This window comes from Lissotriton vulgaris, chromosome 7 (assembly GCF_964263255.1).
Source record: "Lissotriton vulgaris chromosome 7, aLisVul1.2, whole genome shotgun sequence".
In the NCBI taxonomy this organism is placed as follows: domain Eukaryota; kingdom Metazoa; phylum Chordata; class Amphibia; order Caudata; family Salamandridae; genus Lissotriton; species Lissotriton vulgaris.
This window is the reverse complement of record NC_141695.1, coordinates 86,018,950-86,036,968: the sequence shown is the minus strand read 5'-3', so window position 1 is coordinate 86,036,968 and position 18,019 is coordinate 86,018,950. Positions and strand designations below refer to the sequence as shown.

The window sequence follows — 18,019 nt, the reverse complement described above, 5'->3', positions numbered from 1 at the left end:
CTATCTGCACTAGCTGGTCAGTTACTACTGGTGTTATGCTGGAGGTGGTTGTTAAGCTGTCTTCTCAGAATAAACTACTATCAACTTCTCTCTGCTTCCTTGGACTAATTACTACATAAATTTGGCGACGAACGGGATTCACTACCCAGCTTCAAGAGAAGAATTTCCACCTTTAAAGATTTTTTTTTTTGGAAAAATTCTGAAAACCTGACAGCGTTCGCCTTTACAGCTAAAAAAATTACCAGGTATTTGTTTTCTTTATTATTCTTATGTGTGTAAGATTGCACCAGCGGCTGCCTACTATGTTAAGTGCCTTGATTGCACCAGCGGGAGTTTTATTCTAAGTTTTCCCCGCACCTGAGCCTCATTTAAGGATCTTCACTGCCTATTCTAACTGTCGAGCGCGTTTGGTGGGGTGCGCTGAAAGGTCTTCACTGTCTACCCTATCTGTCAACCGCGTTTGATGAAGTGCGCTTTATTTACTGTTTTCAGCAGTTTGGCAACATTTGACTTGGTTTCTGAGTGGTATCGCTGGCCTTTCGTTAGCGCGCGCCACTCATGTTGTTGTCTCTGCACAGCGCCTTTTAAAAAATAACAAAGCCATACTTACCAACGCGCGCCTGCCTCGCACTGCTTCCGTGTCTTCCCGAACGAAAGAAGCAACACTCTACACGTCATTCCGACGTCACCACGCATCACGCTACAACGTGTGCGTTTCAGCGGCCATTTTGGTTGTGACTTTTCCTTCGTTTCCATGACTACAAGACTACGATCTTGTTTATAAGCATTTCTCCACAATTTCTTCACCGTTTTCGCTCGTTTTCACTGCATTTACCCTTGACTCCTCATAAGAACCACACTTTTGTCATTTAATTAACGTTCTTATTAATTTTTCTTTTTTCTCAAAAACAAAAGAAGAACAAACTGTGAGAACTTTATTGTGGATGTTTCCATCTCTTCATTCTCCACTACAAGACAACGGTGACTACTTTCTTTATTTTGGGTATTTTGCTACCATTTTCTTTTATTGTCATTTATCTTAATTTAAGTATCTTTCAACTCACAATGTCTAATAATATTACTTCTCCTGCACATTTTCTACCTACTGCTGGAGATCCAAAGGTAGAATGGGATCTTTGGTATCCCACATTTCTGGCTTATGTTGATGTTATTGAGGAAGATGGTTGTTCTCCGAAAAGGAAGCTAGCATTGCTAAAAAACTGTTTAGGGGGTGCAGGACTTAAAGAATTGGAAAATTTACCTCCCATTGAAAATGTTGGTTCTGGTGATGTAAATGTATTTGATATAGTTATAAAACAACTTAGTACTAGATTTGGAAGAAGGATCAACATTGTTATGGAGAGATTCAAATTTTACTCTCGAATACAAAAGGATGATGAATCCATAGAAAATTACGTAGCTGCTTTACGCACTTTAGCTGGTTCCTGTGCTTTTGAAACTATAAACTTTGACCAGGTCCTTAGAGATCAAATTATGATGCGCACTAAAAGCAAAAAAATTCAAGAACGTCTCTGGATGGGGACAGATTCTTCTCTCAGTGCTGTTTTGAACATTGCAAAGGGCATCGAACAGTCTGAACTATTTGTAAACGAAATTAGAAACCAGGATGTTAAAAGTAAAGTGGTCATTCCTGAAGTTTCTTTAGTCAAAAACGTCAATAATTTTAAGAAAACTCCCGTTCCTTTCAGAAAAGATTTTGCAGGAAGGGAGAATAGATTTCCTATTAGGAAAAGTCAAATTATTTGCTATAGATGTGGGGCAAATGACCACGTAGGCAATTATAGAGGTTGTCCCGCGTGGAACAAAATTTGTGTCAAGTGTAAAAAATCTGGGCATTTCAGTAAAATGTGTAAGTCTCCTCAAAAAGTTAACTTTTTGTCCTATGAAGATTGTGAAGATGTCGAACAACCTTCTGAAATTAACACGTTGTTATGTGTAAGTGACACAAAATGTGAAGGGTTTCCCTCTGACATCATCAGTATTAATGGTAAGGATATTTCTATGCTAATAGATTCCTGTGCTTGGTACACCTTAATTGGTAAAAATGTTTTTGATCGCCACTGGCCTTCTACTAAGTTACTACCACCTGACGTAAATCCAGGTGGGTATACTGGTAAGAAGATTGACATGGAAGGTTACATGTGGGCAGACATCAAATTCAAAGACAGGACCATAAAAGGGAAGGTTTATGTTTCATCTAAGGGTGCGTCACTGTTATGTTGGCCTCACCAACATGATCTTGGCATTAAGCTTGACCCAAATGCATCACCCCCTGTCTATGTTGTTCCTCCTGAAAATGATTTCATCCTTCAGTTGAAGCAAAAATTTTCATCTATTTTTTCAGACAGTTTAGGAACTTTCACAAATTTCAAACACCGCATAATACTTAAAGATTCAGCTGTTCCCATCAGACACAGAGTAAGGAACGTCCCTCTAGCCTACCGTGAAAAATTAAAGGGAATTTTAGCAGATTTAGTTGATAAGAAAATCATTGAACCAGTAGAGTCCTCTCCGTGGGTTTCGCCAGTAGTTTTGTCCCTCAAAAGTAACGGCGAACTCCGTTTATGTGTTGACCTTCGGAGTTTAAATAAGGAAATTTGGATTGACAGACACCCCTTACCCCATATCCATGAACTCATTTCCACTTTATCAGGAGCTACTGTGTTCTCAACTCTTGATCTAACTAGTGCATACCACCAAGTGTTGCTCCATGAAGAGTCAAAGTTTTTGACGACATTTATTACGCCTGAAGGCATGTTCCAGTATTGCAGGATGCCCTTCGGCTTAGCCAGTGCGGCTTCGGTCTTCCAAAGACTAATGAAGACTGTTCTAGAGGGTTGTCTTGGTGCCATCGCCTTTCAAGACGATATCCTTATTTACGGGAAAAGTTATGAAGAACATGATGTTAATTTAGAAAATGTTCTAAAATGTGTCCAAGAGAAAGGTCTAACTTTAAAATTATCAAAATGCAAGTTTAGGCAAAACAAGGTCGAATACCTAGGTCACGAAATATCCTCAGAAGGTATAAAGCCCAAATTCAATCATATACAGAGTATTTTAAAGGCACCAGCACCATTGAACAAAGAACAACTTGTGTCTTTCCTCGGCTTAACTGAATTCTATAGCAAGTTTGTCCAGTGTTATGCATCAAAGGTACATCCATTAAGATCTCTGCTAAAGAAAGATATAAAGTTTGTTTGGAGCCACGAACAACAACTGGCTTTCGATTTGATGAAACAAGAAGTAGCAAATGCCCCGTTTCTTAAACCATTCACTTTGGGTAATGAATGCATAGTTTGTGTGGACGCAAGCAATGTGGGTTTGGGTGCCGTCTTAATCCAGAAAGACAAAGGGGATGAATGTGTAGTCTCATATGCTTCTAGGACACTACGTGGTGCTGAATATAACTATTCTACAATAGAAAAGGAACTCTTAGCATGCACCTGGGCCTGTGAACATTTTAGGCAATTTATTTGGGGAACCAGATTCCGTTTAAGAACTGATCATAAGCCCTTGATAAACATGTTGGCAGCTGGTGGCGGTAGAACGTTAACTGCACGTCTAGCCCGTCTCGCAGCAAAACTACAAGAATTTCAGTGTGTTGTAGAGTATATTCCTGGTCGTCTTAACGTACACGCTGATTGTATGTCCAGGTTACCGTTAATTAATGCTATTTGGTGTGAACAGTGTGATTCTGATGTTGTGTTCAACATCGATGATGTCAATGAATGTGCCACTGCTTGTTCTGCTGATAGCATATCTGAGACTGTTTGGAGAGAAGCCATGACCAAGGACACTTGTTTGTCAAGTGTAGTGGATCATTTGCAACATGGTTGGCCTCAAGAGAGGTATCTTTCTGGTGACATTCTCTCATTTTTTAAAATCCAGGATGAACTTATGTTTGATCAAGGTTTTTTAATCAGAGGTGACAAAATCATTCCTCCCCTTACTTTGAGAGAAAGAATTATTTCTATGGCTCATGAAGGCCACATGGGCATGTCCAGCACCAAGAGGCGCATCCGTGAATTCTACTGGTGGCCCGGCGTTGACAGGATGGTGGATAAGTGGGTTAGTTCCTGCTCCCCGTGTGCTAAAAGTGACAAGACTGTCAAACCTTTGTCTACGAGTGTTTCTCCTATTGAATTTGTAGCCTGTCCTTGGAAAAAATTGGGCATTGACATTATTGGTCCCCTATCCTTATCTTCCAACAAGGAGGTCTTTGCTTTAGTGCTCATCGACTATTTTTCTAAGTGGCCTGAACTTAAAGTCGTGGATAAGGTTGGTTCTACTCAGGTTATTCAGTTTCTGGATGAAGTTTTTTGCAAGGAAGGAATACCAGCCGAAATTGTGTCTGACAATGGGCCACAATTTGTGAGTAGGGAGTTTGAATCTTTTCTTGCTAGGTGTGGAATTGTGCATAAGAGGGTGTCCAACTATAACCCTCAGGCAAATGGTCAAACAGAACGCTTTAATAAAGTCGTCAAGGAATCTATCCAATTGGCCATTAAGAGTAACCTTGATTGGAAGAAATCTTTACGTGCTATGCTTTTGTCTTACCGTACCTCTCCTAATTCCGTCACAGGTCTATCACCTTTTGAAATGCTCAGGGGTAGGAAACCTGGTTCCAAACTGCTTCCTTGGTGGTTAAAATCCAAACTCCCATTTGAATCTTCTTTTGATTGTAATGAAGTCAAAGACAGGGTTTTGAGATATCAGGAGAAGATGAAAAACAGTTTTTTGTCTTTAAATAGCCAAAGCACCAAAATCAAAGTTGGCGATTTTGTACGAGTCAAGTTGGGTAGGTCTGTTGGGAACAAATGGAACAAATGGTCTGACCCTTGTAGGGTGATTGAAATTTTCTCAAAAGCTATTCGTGTCGAAGGGGGGAAGGTATGGAATTTCAGGAGAGTGTCTCTATGCAAGAACCCCAGCTGGGAAAATAACAGCCTGTGTCCTCCTATCTCTGTACCTAGTCATCCCACTGTTGAAGATGACACCTCTTACTCTGCCATGGTTGACACCTTTGCACCGGAGAGTCCGGTTCCCAGTGTTCCTGCATATATTTCTCTTCCTCAATCCTCCCCGTCCTCTGATGATTGTGTTATCAATAATTCCAATGTTCTGGAAAGTGCTCCTGATTCCCTAAGTTCTTCTACCAAACACAGTGTTGTTCCTTTCACAATGCAAAGGAAAAGTTCTCGCGTCAAGCAATTACCTGTAAAGCTACATGATTACTTATGTTGAATTTCTTTACTTATGTTGTATTTTTTTTTTGTTTTTTTTTATTTTTTTTTTAGGGGGGAAGGTGTGTAGTATCCCATGTTATCCTATGTTAGTGCACCATTCCTTCTCAGAATTGTTATTGTACATTCCTGGCTTAACATTCTATCTGCACTAGCTGGTCAGTTACTACTGGTGTTATGCTGGAGGTGGTTGTTAAGCTGTCTTCTCAGAATAAACTACTATCAACTTCTCTCTGCTTCCTTGGACTAATTACTACATGTAGCAGCACTGTTGGAGACCGGTCATTAACAAAAGACATAGACTGATACATGTCAGACATTGTTTGATTTTAATAGCCTACCAGCATATTTTTAATGAGATTTTATGGAAGAAGCATTTATGAATAGTATTGTATGTTTTAATATCTTTTGGCAGACCGCTACTGAGATTCTTTGAAGAAGTATTTATAAGTAAAAGTGTCTATTTTTATATACAAAATCTTTTTCTAAAACAAGCGTTCTATGTATGTAATGATTGCAATGATTTTAAGTAATTGTGCAATAAATACATGAATGGAAACATCCACATTTATGTATACCTTAGTGGAGATATATCTTTAAGGTACCTAGATGTGGTGTTAGGAATAGTAAATCTATATTCCCTGTGCACTTACCTGTCGATATTTTGTCCCTCGTAATTCTCAGTACAATATTCTTCTATCTCAATATTGTCTGTGTCAATATTTATCAACACAATCCTTCTAGGCCGCCATTCCTCCTTGGGACGTGCATGAGTGTAACCCTTAGCACTGCTTTATTGACTCTAGAACAAGACTTTGCTGCATGTTGACTACTGCAGGCCTCTCGTAAAAGTTGCCTCCATTATCAAATGGGGAATAAGTAACGCAAATACTTCATTAGAAGGGATGTATGACGTTACAACGCATGCTTTTACCACGCATGCTGTTACAATGCAAGTATTACAACGAAATCCTTTACAACGCATTACACTTGGGGGTGCTGGATAGTGAATAGTTTAATTTACTATTTCAACTGCAGTCCCCGTGGACACTAGGGAAGGTGTTGGATAGTAAATTAAAACTATTCCTTATCCTAGAGCGCCCCCCAGTGTAATGCGATGTAATGGTTTTTGTTGTAATACATGCGTTGTAACAGCACTGTGTGGTAAAAGTTGCGTTGTAAAGGTTGCATACCCATTAGAAGAGAAGGGGGCACTCAGGGACAGTATCCTGGCAGACGCTTGCAGGCCTACCTTAATAAACTGTGGATATTATTTAGGGTGCTGTGTTTATACCTCGTATCTTATTAAATACTACGTTAGGTATGTGACTGGAAATTAGTTATTGGGTTTACGTTTTGTACGTTCTGCCTTGCCCCTGTGTATGCCTTGCATCTTCCAGAGAAGTCTCAGACTGATTGACGTGTACTACCACGTAAGGTCCGATTCCGATCTCTCTAGGAAAGCCCCCGTACAGATCGAATCCAGAGGGCTTTCCTAGCGAGAGGCGTTGTGCAAGTCCGTCCGAGCGAGTAGGATGCAACCGCATGGTTAAGGACTCGATTCAGCCAGACTCCCATAGCACTCTATGGGAGCTTGTGTACAGGCTCCCTTAGCAAAAAAGGGTTGGGTGCAGAAAAGCGTGCACACCGTGGCGGGCACCCCATTTTGCCCGCCACACTGTGCATGCTTGGATCGGGGGACCCATGCGCACACCCCTGTGTTTGATTAGGAGAGCTCCAGGTTCAAGGGGGCCTGCTCTGGTCTCCGGAGTCCGATTCCGACAACTGCTTCTGCTCGCTGAGACGAGTCGATGCAGCTGTCTGAATCGTGCATCGTACTCGGGGGCATATTATCAAGGGGGTTTATCTCCGCTTTTTTGGCATTAAAAGCCAAGAAAGCAGAGATAAAATTATCTCCCTAGTACCTAGCTGTCGCTAACACCAGTTAGCGACAGCTAGTAGGAGATAGCGACCATCTTGGGCCCCACTTTGCATGTCAGTGATATTTATCACTAATGACATGCAAAGTGGGTGTGCCAAGATGTTAGCGACTGGAAACAGTTGCTAACATCGCTATCTCCTATTACCAACTTTTGGAGATATTCGCGCTAAGCGAGAATATCTTCAAAAGCTAACACCTGCCCTGAGCAGTTCTTAGCCATGTTATCCAATGGGAGGTGGATAACATGGCTAAGAGCATTAGCTCCGTAATGCATGAATATCGCTGACTTTTCATGCATTTAGGCCGATTTTTATCGCTTAGGAGATAAACCTTGATAATATTAAGGCTCCTAAGCGATAAAAATCGCCGCAGCTCGTCGATAAAAATATTGCCGCTGAGCCAACCTAGCGATAATTATCGCTAGTTGTTGGTAATATGCCCCTCGGTCTTTCAGAATCCGGCTCCATTGTGCAGCACGATTCCGCTGCGTATGAGTCGCTGCGTATGAGTCAGACGGATAGCTTCGCGTTTGTAAATGAGTCGGGCAGAGCGGACGCAATCTTTGCATCGTACTTGCTTGTTTGTAAACAAGGGGCAATTTGGTCGGAAACATGGGCTCCGAATCGGACTCGCATGCTTCGCATCCTGTACGGAGCCCTTCCTAACGAGATTGGAATCGACCCCTTACAGTGAAGCACTGTAGGGCTAGTACTTGGCACATCTAATCAGGACTAATAATAGGTTGGGCCCTGGAACAGTAGAAGTAAAGGGCCACAATCTCATGGTTGGACCCAGTAACTTCTGACTTCCCATCGCCCTCGGAAAGGGGTTCTGTCAGCGCCAGTGGTGGACATACCCACCACTAAGGCAGAATGTGAAATACAGTTGTAGAGTTACAAGGAGATTCTGTGGTACAAGGGTTCAGCCCCCACTGGAGGGGGTGGAGACTCACAAATCCATACAGAGGTGTAAATCCGCTCACAAATTGACAATAGCAAAAAGTGTAGAGATACATCTAGGTGTAGAAGCAAATATGTAAGTGAATACATGTCATGTGTAGACACCTTCGTGACTAGGCAATTTACAGTTGAAACACAAACACAGTTGATGCAGGTGAGAAACAATACAAGGCCCTGTGCCCCAGTGTCACTCTTTTACTCCTATTTCAAGCAACCTGTTAGACAGGAAAGAGAGAACATCTATACAGAAACTAAAAAAGCTCCTACCTTCCAGGAAAGTTTCGCCCCTTAGTGATTATTGGTCAAAACGTTTCCAGTGCACAGCCACGTGACAGACCTTTTAGTGCCTTGTCTGTCATAGGTGAGCGGTGATAAGTACCAGGCGCACCTGTCACGGTCCTCAGAGCAGCGGTGAGGTCTGGTGCCTGTTGGTTGATACTGAAGACCCCCCCCCCCCCCCCCAGACCATGAGCCCCCGAGCACTCTTACTCCTCTCCTTGGTGCCCCTGGTCCTGGGCCAGCTGCCTGACCTTAGGTTTTCTCTGACCCTTGACCCCGAGGGGAGAGTTCTCCTGCAGTGGGACTTCAACAAGACCACCGAGGAGATCACCTTTGAACTTCAAGCAGCGACCACTGGGTGGATCGGATTCGGCCTGAGCCCCGGCGGGGGCATGGCGGGGGCAGACATCGTGATTGGTGGAGTGTCACCAGCATCAAATCAAACCACTTATTTTGCAGTAAGTGCTCTAAAGATTCCGGGGGGGGGGGAAGGGGGTCGGGGGTTCTGGTTATTTAAAGTGTGGTTTTGTGGCACCAAGTGTTCATATTAAACAGCAGTGGACCATCCACTTATGAAACGTGTGCTCCTGGGCAGAGGACAGCCCCTTCCAGACAGGGCAGAGTATGAAGAAGAGAAGCAAGTGGAGGGGAGGGATGAAGCAGCTGTGAGGCCATAGGGGGGGGGTAAGGGGGGAGGGAGAGGTGGTGCAGGAACTACACCGATCCAAATTCAAGTTGACCAGTTTGGGAAAGTTGTAAACAGATGGAGCGAATTCATTTTCCATCCATACAATTTAGAACCATGTTCAAAATGTGGGTGGTCTGCAGGGGGAGCAATGTTTATGCAACGGGTCAGACATGACACAACCCGATTCACATAATTTTTGCAGTGCTTTTTAGATAAAACTATATCTGATACAAAATTACGTTTATTCCATTTTCAGTACATATGTAGAAAAATCGTTCACCATCGTGGTCTTATATATGTAGAACAAATATTTTCATGGATGAGAATTTCGTTTCGTTTCTCCATGAAACTTGAATACAGGCGCCTATGTACTAACACATATCAGTGGATTTCAGTCACAAAAGAGATGCGAATCCAGGGCAAGGTGTTGAAAGTTTTGTTTTAGAAAGTTGCATACATTAGCTCAAAGTAGTGCGATGCGCTATATAGCGCTACTTGGGGGCCAGCAGGTCTACCATGGGTGGAACATGGACAATTCCATACAACACAGCTCCGTTTTTATAACAATGTTTATTTTTAACATATATAGGCATGGAAGTTGGCTAAACATTTATACCTCCCCGAAGATCAAGTGTTTTTGCAACATAATAACATTTTCATATTAAGGGGTGGTTATCTTAATCGTGACATAAATATAAGGTGAATAATAATGACATTATGTTCCAAATCCTGTTTAACAGTTTGCCGGTGCCCTCTTTGTCGATCAGGTTACAATAAATTCTAGTGCAATGTAACATGGGAAGTAACATGACAATGCATGTCTGTGTATTTCCTCGTACCTGTTAGAATGTGATATAGGCAGTTAGCGCTTCAACCCACTCTATGTTATTACTGGGTATGAATTTTGAACAGCTTGACAAACTCGTAGAAACTTTCACATATTATATAAAAGTGCAAAAACAGTTCTTTGCAACACCTGGAGCTGTTATAATTTAAGATAAAAAAACTATTCTTCATCTCGGAAGAGAAAAAATACCACTTCCAACCCCTGTTGCCATCTAGTACTGAATACTTGCAGCTGGCTGAGCAGTGGTAAACAGGGCAGGCTTGCTTCAAAATCAATAAATGAAGTTTGCAGCACAGAGCCCTAAAAAGCACAGGCATGGGAAATAATGCCCCCCCCCCTCTGCCACCCCTTTAAAGGGCCATGGTAGGATGTTATCCCTGCAGCCTGGGAGTCTGAAGAGGGAGATCCTTTCCCTGGCAGCTATTTTACCATTATACATGTTTAAATACCTGTCCAACCTTAAAACCTTTCCAAGACCTTCATCGAGTATAGAAGTCTTGGTAAGAGCAAAACTTTTTTGTGCTCTGGAGTAACCAAGAAATACATGTGGTCCTCTCATGTATGTACTTGGGTGTGCACTGTGACCCTAAAGATATATGGAAGAACTTGGAACTAGACAACTCCAGTTTGAGACATCTCTTTCATCAACATTTAGGTTTGCAAGAAAATTGGGCAAAGCGCCTATAAAATAAATGCTGCAAATGCATATGTGTGTGAGCATGGTCACCTAATGGGATGTGGTGAGGGGCCATACAAAGATGAGTTCTTTACAAATCACAGAAAATAGGTTCTTGAAGCAACTAATGGCAATCCGCAGACGAGTTCCTTCTGTTAGCCATCAAGAGGTCGGGGTAAGCTTTCTAAAGGACATTGGGGCAAATTTACAAGCCCCTTGCGCCACTTTTGCGCCACTTTTCCCATGTTAAAAGTGACGCAAAAGTAGCGCAAGAGGCTTGTAAATATGCTCCATTGTTCACTTTGGCCCCCTTTTATTATGGCGCAAGATCTGACATGCGAGGAAGCAGTACTTAACAGATTCATTATACAAGACTGTTTAGCGCTAGATTCAGCATAGAGAGTGGTCCGGATGGTGCCACGTCAAGCGCGTCTCCAGGCGATTTAGGCATTGATGGTATGAGAGCAAGTTGCATAATATTTGGAATGAGTTGCTTAACTTGTATATCTCTAACGTGTGGATGGTCCACATACTCGAACTGGTGTTAACCTTTTTCTTTACATCCTATTTCATTCTCTTTCCATCATGTTAATATTAACTGTATTTGAAGAATTTTGAATGCTAAGATGTGAAGTGACACTTATGCAAATATTGTTAATATCTTATTACTAAATACCACTTACAAGATTTGAACAAAAACATAGGGCCATATTCTCTTGGAGCTATCGCTGATTTAACAGCGCTTTATCCCAGCCAAATTCGTGATAAATGTATCGCCCCATTCACAAGCTTGTGCTAACAGCCCACATCACCAGTTTACCCGTGATAGCAGTCGCAAAAATCATCGCCACAGATGACCACGGCAAATAACGCTATTGAGATGCAGAGCAGGCATTCCCATGCAAAAACACACAACACCACCACTCCACAACATTCTCAACGACCAGCCAGGTCGGCAATAAGATCACAAAACATGCAATAAGGCACATTAGCAACAGGAAACTAACACCTGCTCTGGTGTAAAGTGGAAAGAAAACCTTTACCGGAAAAGGGAGCACAGCCCACAGCCAAACATGAAGAAAAACAGATGCCCACGAGCAACTGTTCATGCAGCCCGGAGACCCAAGAGGGCAACAACACACACCGGCACTCCCCCTTTACCCCCCCCCGGACCACCACAGAGGCAGCACAGACCAAGACAGCGGACCTTCAGTAAACGCACCAACCTCACTGATCCAACACCAGAGAATTTCATTGCCCACTACAGGCACAAAAGGACAACCATCATATGCATCCTGACCACCATTGCCCACAGGCTGATGGTGCCAACATAGCAGACAACCAACATCCCTCCACAGACAAAGCAGCTGGCTGTGCTGCCCATGTGGGCCTCATGGACCTTATAACCAACAACCGCCAGCCCCATCAAAGTTCAACATAACTGTCTTGGATGTCATCATAAGTTTGAAACCCCAGTACCCATACTCCCCCCACACTGTGCAGGAACAGCTGGAGACCAAGCAAGGCGTCTACACCATAGCTGGCTACCGGCACGTGTCAGGTGGCAACACCACTAACTGATCACGAATGCCAAGAAAGCCGCTTTCAAGGACCGACTAGATAGCAACGCCCACAACAGCAAGGAATTATTCAACATCGTCAAGGAATTTACCAACCCCTCAGCCAACTCCAACAACATCACCCCCTCTCAAGCCCTCTGCGACTCCCTAGCCTCATTCTTCCACAACAAAATTGCAGACATCCACAACAGCTTCGACAACCGACCCGAAGACCAACCCACCCAACCCTATGCAGAACCCCCACCCCTCTTGAACATCCTCAATGACTGGAACACAGTCTCCACTGAGGACACCATCCGCCTGATGAACTCTATCCACTCAAGATCCCCCACAGACCCATGCCCTCACCACATCTTTAACAAAGCAGATTCAATTATAGCACCGCACCTCCGAGACGTCATCAACTGCTCCCTCAACTCCGCCACCTTCCCGGAAAGTTGGAAACATGCCGAACTCAGCGCCCTTCTGAAGAAACCCACAGCTGACCCCACCGAACTCAAAAACTACCGCCCTATCTCGCTCCTTCCATTCCCGGCCAAAGTCATCGAGAAAGCTGTCAACAACCAACTCGCCGCCTTCCTCGAAACCAACAAATCCCTCGACTCCTCACAGTCTGGCTTCCGAGCCAAACACAGCACTGAGACCGCACTCATCGCAGCAACAGACGACATTCGAACTCTGCTAGACAACGGAGACACAGCCGCCCTCATCCTCCTCGACTTCTCCGCAGCCTTTGACACAGTTTGTCATAGCACCTTAATACAACGCCTCAGAAACATCGGAATCCAAGGAAAAGCACTGGAATGGATCACCTCGTTCCTTGCCGGAAGAACTCAGAGAGTCCACCTTCCACCATTCAAATCGGAAGCTACCGAAGTCATCTGCGGCGTGCCACAAGGATCTTCACTCAGTCCCACCCTCTTTAACGTATACATGAGCCCCCTCGTGGCCATCGCACGCAAACACAACCTCAACATCATCTCCTACGCTGATGACACTCAACTGATACTATCACTCACCAAAGACCCCAACACCGCCAAAACCAACCTACATGAAGGAATGAAAGAAGTAGCCGAGTGGATGAAGTACAGCCGTCTAAAGCTGAACTCCGACAAAACTGAAGTCCTCATCCTTGGTACCTCCCCCTCCGCCTGGGATGACTCTTGGTGGCCAGAGGCCCTTGGAAAAGCACCCATCCCGACGGACCACGCACGGAACTTAGGTGTCATCCTGGACTCCTCACTCTCTATGAACAGACAAGTCAACGCCGTCTCATCTTCTTGCTTCAATATCCTTCGCATGCTCAAAAAAACATTTCGCTGGATCCCCACCGAAACTAGAAAAATGGTCACCCACGCACTGGTCACGAGCCGCCTGGACTACGGAAACACCCTATACGCCGGTACCACCGCAAAACTCCAGAAAAAACTCCAACGCATCCAGAACGCCTCAGCCAGACTCATACTGGACATCCCGCGTAAAGACCACATCTCTGGACACCTGAAAAACCTCCACTGGCTCCCCGTCAACAAGAGGATTACTTTCCGCCTCCTAACCCACGCACACAAAGCACTCTACGAACTTGGACCCGAATGCCTCAACTGACGACTTTCCTTCTACACCCCCTCCCGCCACCTACGATCCTCCAACCAAGCCCTTGCAACTGTACCTCGCATCAACAAAACCACCATGGGAGGCAGATCCTTCTCCTACCTGGCAGCTAAAACCTGGAACTCACTTCCCACTCACCTTCGCCTCACTCAGAACCACTTTACATTCAGAAAGCAACTTAAAACCTGGATATTCGACAAGTAATTCCCCACCCTTCCTCAAGCGCCTTGAGACCCTCTGGGTATGTAGCGCGCTATATAAATCACTTGACTTGACTTGACTTGACTATTCTAGTGGGCACCTTGCACCAGTTGAAACGAACCTTATTGATAGTAGGTTTAGACAACCTTTATAGAAAGCTATCCTAGTGCTAGCTGTGGAGAGCAGCCTGCAGGCTAAGTCTTGAAGGAATGTAAAACAGCGTGTTTTACCAGTCTATCATCTCATGAATGATCAAATGAAAGGAGAACCACACCAGGTATATATATAAAATATATGTATTTATTCTAAACACACCGCCCTAGTCTCTTTATGAGGCTAGGAGTAAAAGTACAATACAAGAACTTAAATAGCACACAGTAAATAAGCACAGCATACGTTTTGCCCTAGGGGCCTAACAAACCATTTCCTAAGAAAGTGGTATAAGAACCACGAGAGAGATAGAAGCAAGGCCTAGAGCCTGTAGAACCGCTGGGGCAACGAGGAACCACCGAAGGTAGGGATGCAGGAGACCCACGGGGGATGCGTGCAGTGTCTAAACACTGCTCCGAATCACCATTGACTTCTATGGAGAAAGTTAAAGGTACAAGTTTAAAGAATAAGGACACTTAGGAGTGGACTACGGTAAAACCCCTTAAGTACTGGACAATTAGAGAGGCAAGACCCATGGGAGCACCAAAGTACTCGTGTTACCTCACCCAGGGATGCATAGGTGTCTTTCCGTGTCGGGTTTCGTCGTCGTTTCCAATGGAAAGCTACAAAGAAGTGCTGCAGGCGACCAGGTGAAAAGTGTCCGGATGGATCCAAGGGTGGATTGGAGATCTGAAGAACCTGAAAGCAGAGGGGACAGAGTCAGTGACCAGGAAGGTGACAAGAAGATTCCAGCCAATGTCGGGTGATTTCAGGATATGTAGGTGAAGCTTGACTCTTCAGGCACGAGGACCAGGAGGCGTCAACGACAATCAGGTGCTGGATTCGAACTGTCCCACGTCGGATGTTGAGTGCTATAGCATCGGTATCTGGATTGGACCCAACAAGCCTTGGCAACAGCAACCCACACAGAATGGAAAGATTGGGTTTGGCGCAGACCAGCAAGGTCTGTGGAACTCACCCTTTGGAGGGGAGTAAGGGCACGTCTGGAGCAACCAGGACAGCCCAAAAACAAAGGATTTACCTTTGTGGGGAACCACCAGTCAACGGACTAGGGATCGCGAAGGAGCCTCGAGCAGAAATGGCAAAAGTGGGCCCACGGAACACTCATGGAGTGTAGGCCCACAATCTTTGATGCAAAAGGTGCTCAGGGCTTGGACTACAAGTAACCCAATGCACAACGTCAGGAAAGTTGATGCACTAGCAAATGTGCTGGATGTCCAGGAGTTCCGGTCCCACGTCTCTCTTGAAGCCTAAAGGTCTCAGCTTTGCTGGGGACTCGTGTCAGCCTCGGAGATGTCTGAAAGTCTGTGTCCTGTGTCGCAGATTCTACGGGATCCGGTGGGAGCCTCAAAAATGCAGACCCGGCAAGATGCTTCTCGGGTGCATGTTTGTACAAGGGAGTCACTCCTTGACCCCAAGGGAGATTTCTTCCATCTTCCAATCGAATTGAAATGTCGAAGGTCCAAGATTTATGTTTCAGAGTTTCGTCCAGGGTAATCTAAAGTCCTAGGGACTGGGCTCCTATACTCATACTAAGTTTAGGAGTTGGACTAATTCTAGGGTCCCACCTATGTGAGGACCTGGGGAGGGGGTGGCTACACCACTGTCCCTTTGTCCAGTTTCACGCCAGAGCTGGGGCTGAGTGCCCCAGCAACTGGTTTGAACTGGGAAATGCACAGGGACACCTTGTGTGCCCCAGGCACTGTCTGAAAAGCATTCACTGAATGCACCCACCCTGCCTCAATACACTAAAGCCCAATATACTAAAGCCCTGCCCCCAATACACTAAGGCTTTAGTGTATTGGGGCAGGGTGGGTCCTGGGAGGTGCTTGCACCTCCCTGGACAGGAAACCTATTGTCCAAGCCTCCCATGCCGGAGTTTTGTCCAGCTGCAAGAGGTCAGACTCGTGTCTGTGGCAGCAGCATCCATTTTGTGATGCTGGGGCTCTTTAAAACTATCACCGAGTAAGTAAGTGTGTACATGTCTTCTTCCTCTAGAAGGGTGGAATGCTACTCCTGCCGCCAGGACTGGTGGGAGGTAGTATTCCAAAGTGTTTGACACCAAACACAACATGTTTTGATGCGGCCATTCAAAAAATGGCATTAACCGCAAGGTTTATAATGCACTTAAGAGTATATGGTATGGCTGTATCACAGAACAGTTATAAGGAAGGGATTCTGAAAGCTGCAGAGGGGCTCAGCTCATGCTAGGGCATCCTCTCACACAAAACCAAGCACTCTGCCTCCAGGATTGCCAAGGCCTGCCATAGGAGTGACTTATAGGTTTATATGTGTCTGTTTTAAAAGGTAGATATAAGTATACTATATCTAAGTAAGGGGTACAAGTACCACCTTACCCAGGCTGCAGTAGCAGACCTGTGGTGCCATTTTGGAAGGCTTCCCAGGGGTGGCATAATACATTCTTCAGCCCCTGGTAGGCCTCTGGGTACCTATGCCCTTGGTACCTAAGTTACCATATACTAGGGACTCAAAAAGGTAACCCAGTATCCAATCTGGAGTGTACCTAATATACATGCAATCAATTTAGAGAGAGAACAGCTAGGCTGGGGTCCTGGTTATCAGGGCCACAGCCAGACTAAAATCGATGAACCAGTGAAACACAGCAAAACGTGGGGGTAACCATAGTAAGCAGATCCTACTCTCCTAAACAACCCTCCCAAACACAGGGATATTAAACTAACCTTGACCAGTTGAGTCTTCACGTTCTATGTGGAAATATCTGGAGAGGCCATCTGCATTCGCATGGTTACTACCATGTCTATGTTCCACTGTATATTCCATCTCCTGTAGGGAAATGGACCACCTTAAAAGTTTGGGGTTTTCACCCTTCATCTGTTTTAGCCATAAGAGGGGCTTATGGTCTGTCTGAACAGTGAAGTGAGTACCAAACAAGTATGGCCTCAGCTTCTTCAGAGCCCAAACCACAGCAAATGCCTCCCTCTCAATAGCTGACCAACGTTTCTCTCTAGGGGTCAGCCTTCTGCTAATAAAATCTACTGAGTGGTCCTGACCCTCATCATTCAATTGTGACAGCACAGCTCCTATCCCCAACTCAGATGCATCTGTTTGGACAATGAATTCCTTGGAGTAGTTAGGACTTTGCAGAATTGGTGCTGTGCACATGGCCTGCTTCAGGTCATCAAATGCCTTTTGACAGCTGACTGTCCACTGAACTTTCTAAGACATTCTTTTAGAAGTTAAGTCATTCAGGGGTGTCACAATGGATCCATAACCCTTGACAAATCTTCTATAGTACCCAGTCAGGCCCAAGAGAGCTCTGACCTGAGTCTGGGTGGTTGGAGCAGCCCCGTCTATTATGGTCTGGATTTTGCTCTGCAATGGTTGAACCTGGCCTCCACCTACAAGGTGGCCCAGGTACCCAACCTGACTCTGCCCTATCTGGCACTTAGTAGCCTTGATAGTTAGGCCTGCTTTTTGCAGGGCCTCCAAAACATTTTTTCAGGTGGATCAGGTGATCTTCCCAGGTGGAGCTAAAGACAGCAATATCATCTAGATAAGCTCCACTATAGTCTTCCAGGCCTGTTAAGACTTTGTTCACCAACCTTTGAAATTTGGCAGGTGCATTTTTCACACCAAAGGGCATTATCACAAATTGATAATGTCCACTAGGGGTTGAAAATGTTGTTTTTGGCTTTGCATCATCAGCTACTCTGATCTGCCAGTAGCCAGCTCAAATGTGCTCAGAAATCTGGCAGAGGCCAACATATCCATGAGCTCATCTGCTCTGGGTATTGGATGGGTATCAGTCCTAGTGACTCC

The 18,019-nt window shown here is 44.7% G+C and overlaps 1 protein-coding gene across 1 annotated transcript in view; it reads left to right on the top strand.

Annotated features, from left to right (window-relative positions):
* The first annotated feature begins 8,543 nt into the window (after nt 1–8,543).
* Nucleotides 8,544–18,019, top strand: part of LOC147700848 (putative DBH-like monooxygenase protein 2) — a 477,613-nt gene continuing 468,137 nt past the window's right edge. The window contains exon 1 of the mRNA XM_086929749.1: nt 8,544–8,902. Coding sequence (XP_086785875.1) covers nt 8,633–8,902 — 270 coding nt within the window. The 5' untranslated portion in view covers nt 8,544–8,632. The remainder of the gene's footprint in view (nt 8,903–18,019) is intronic.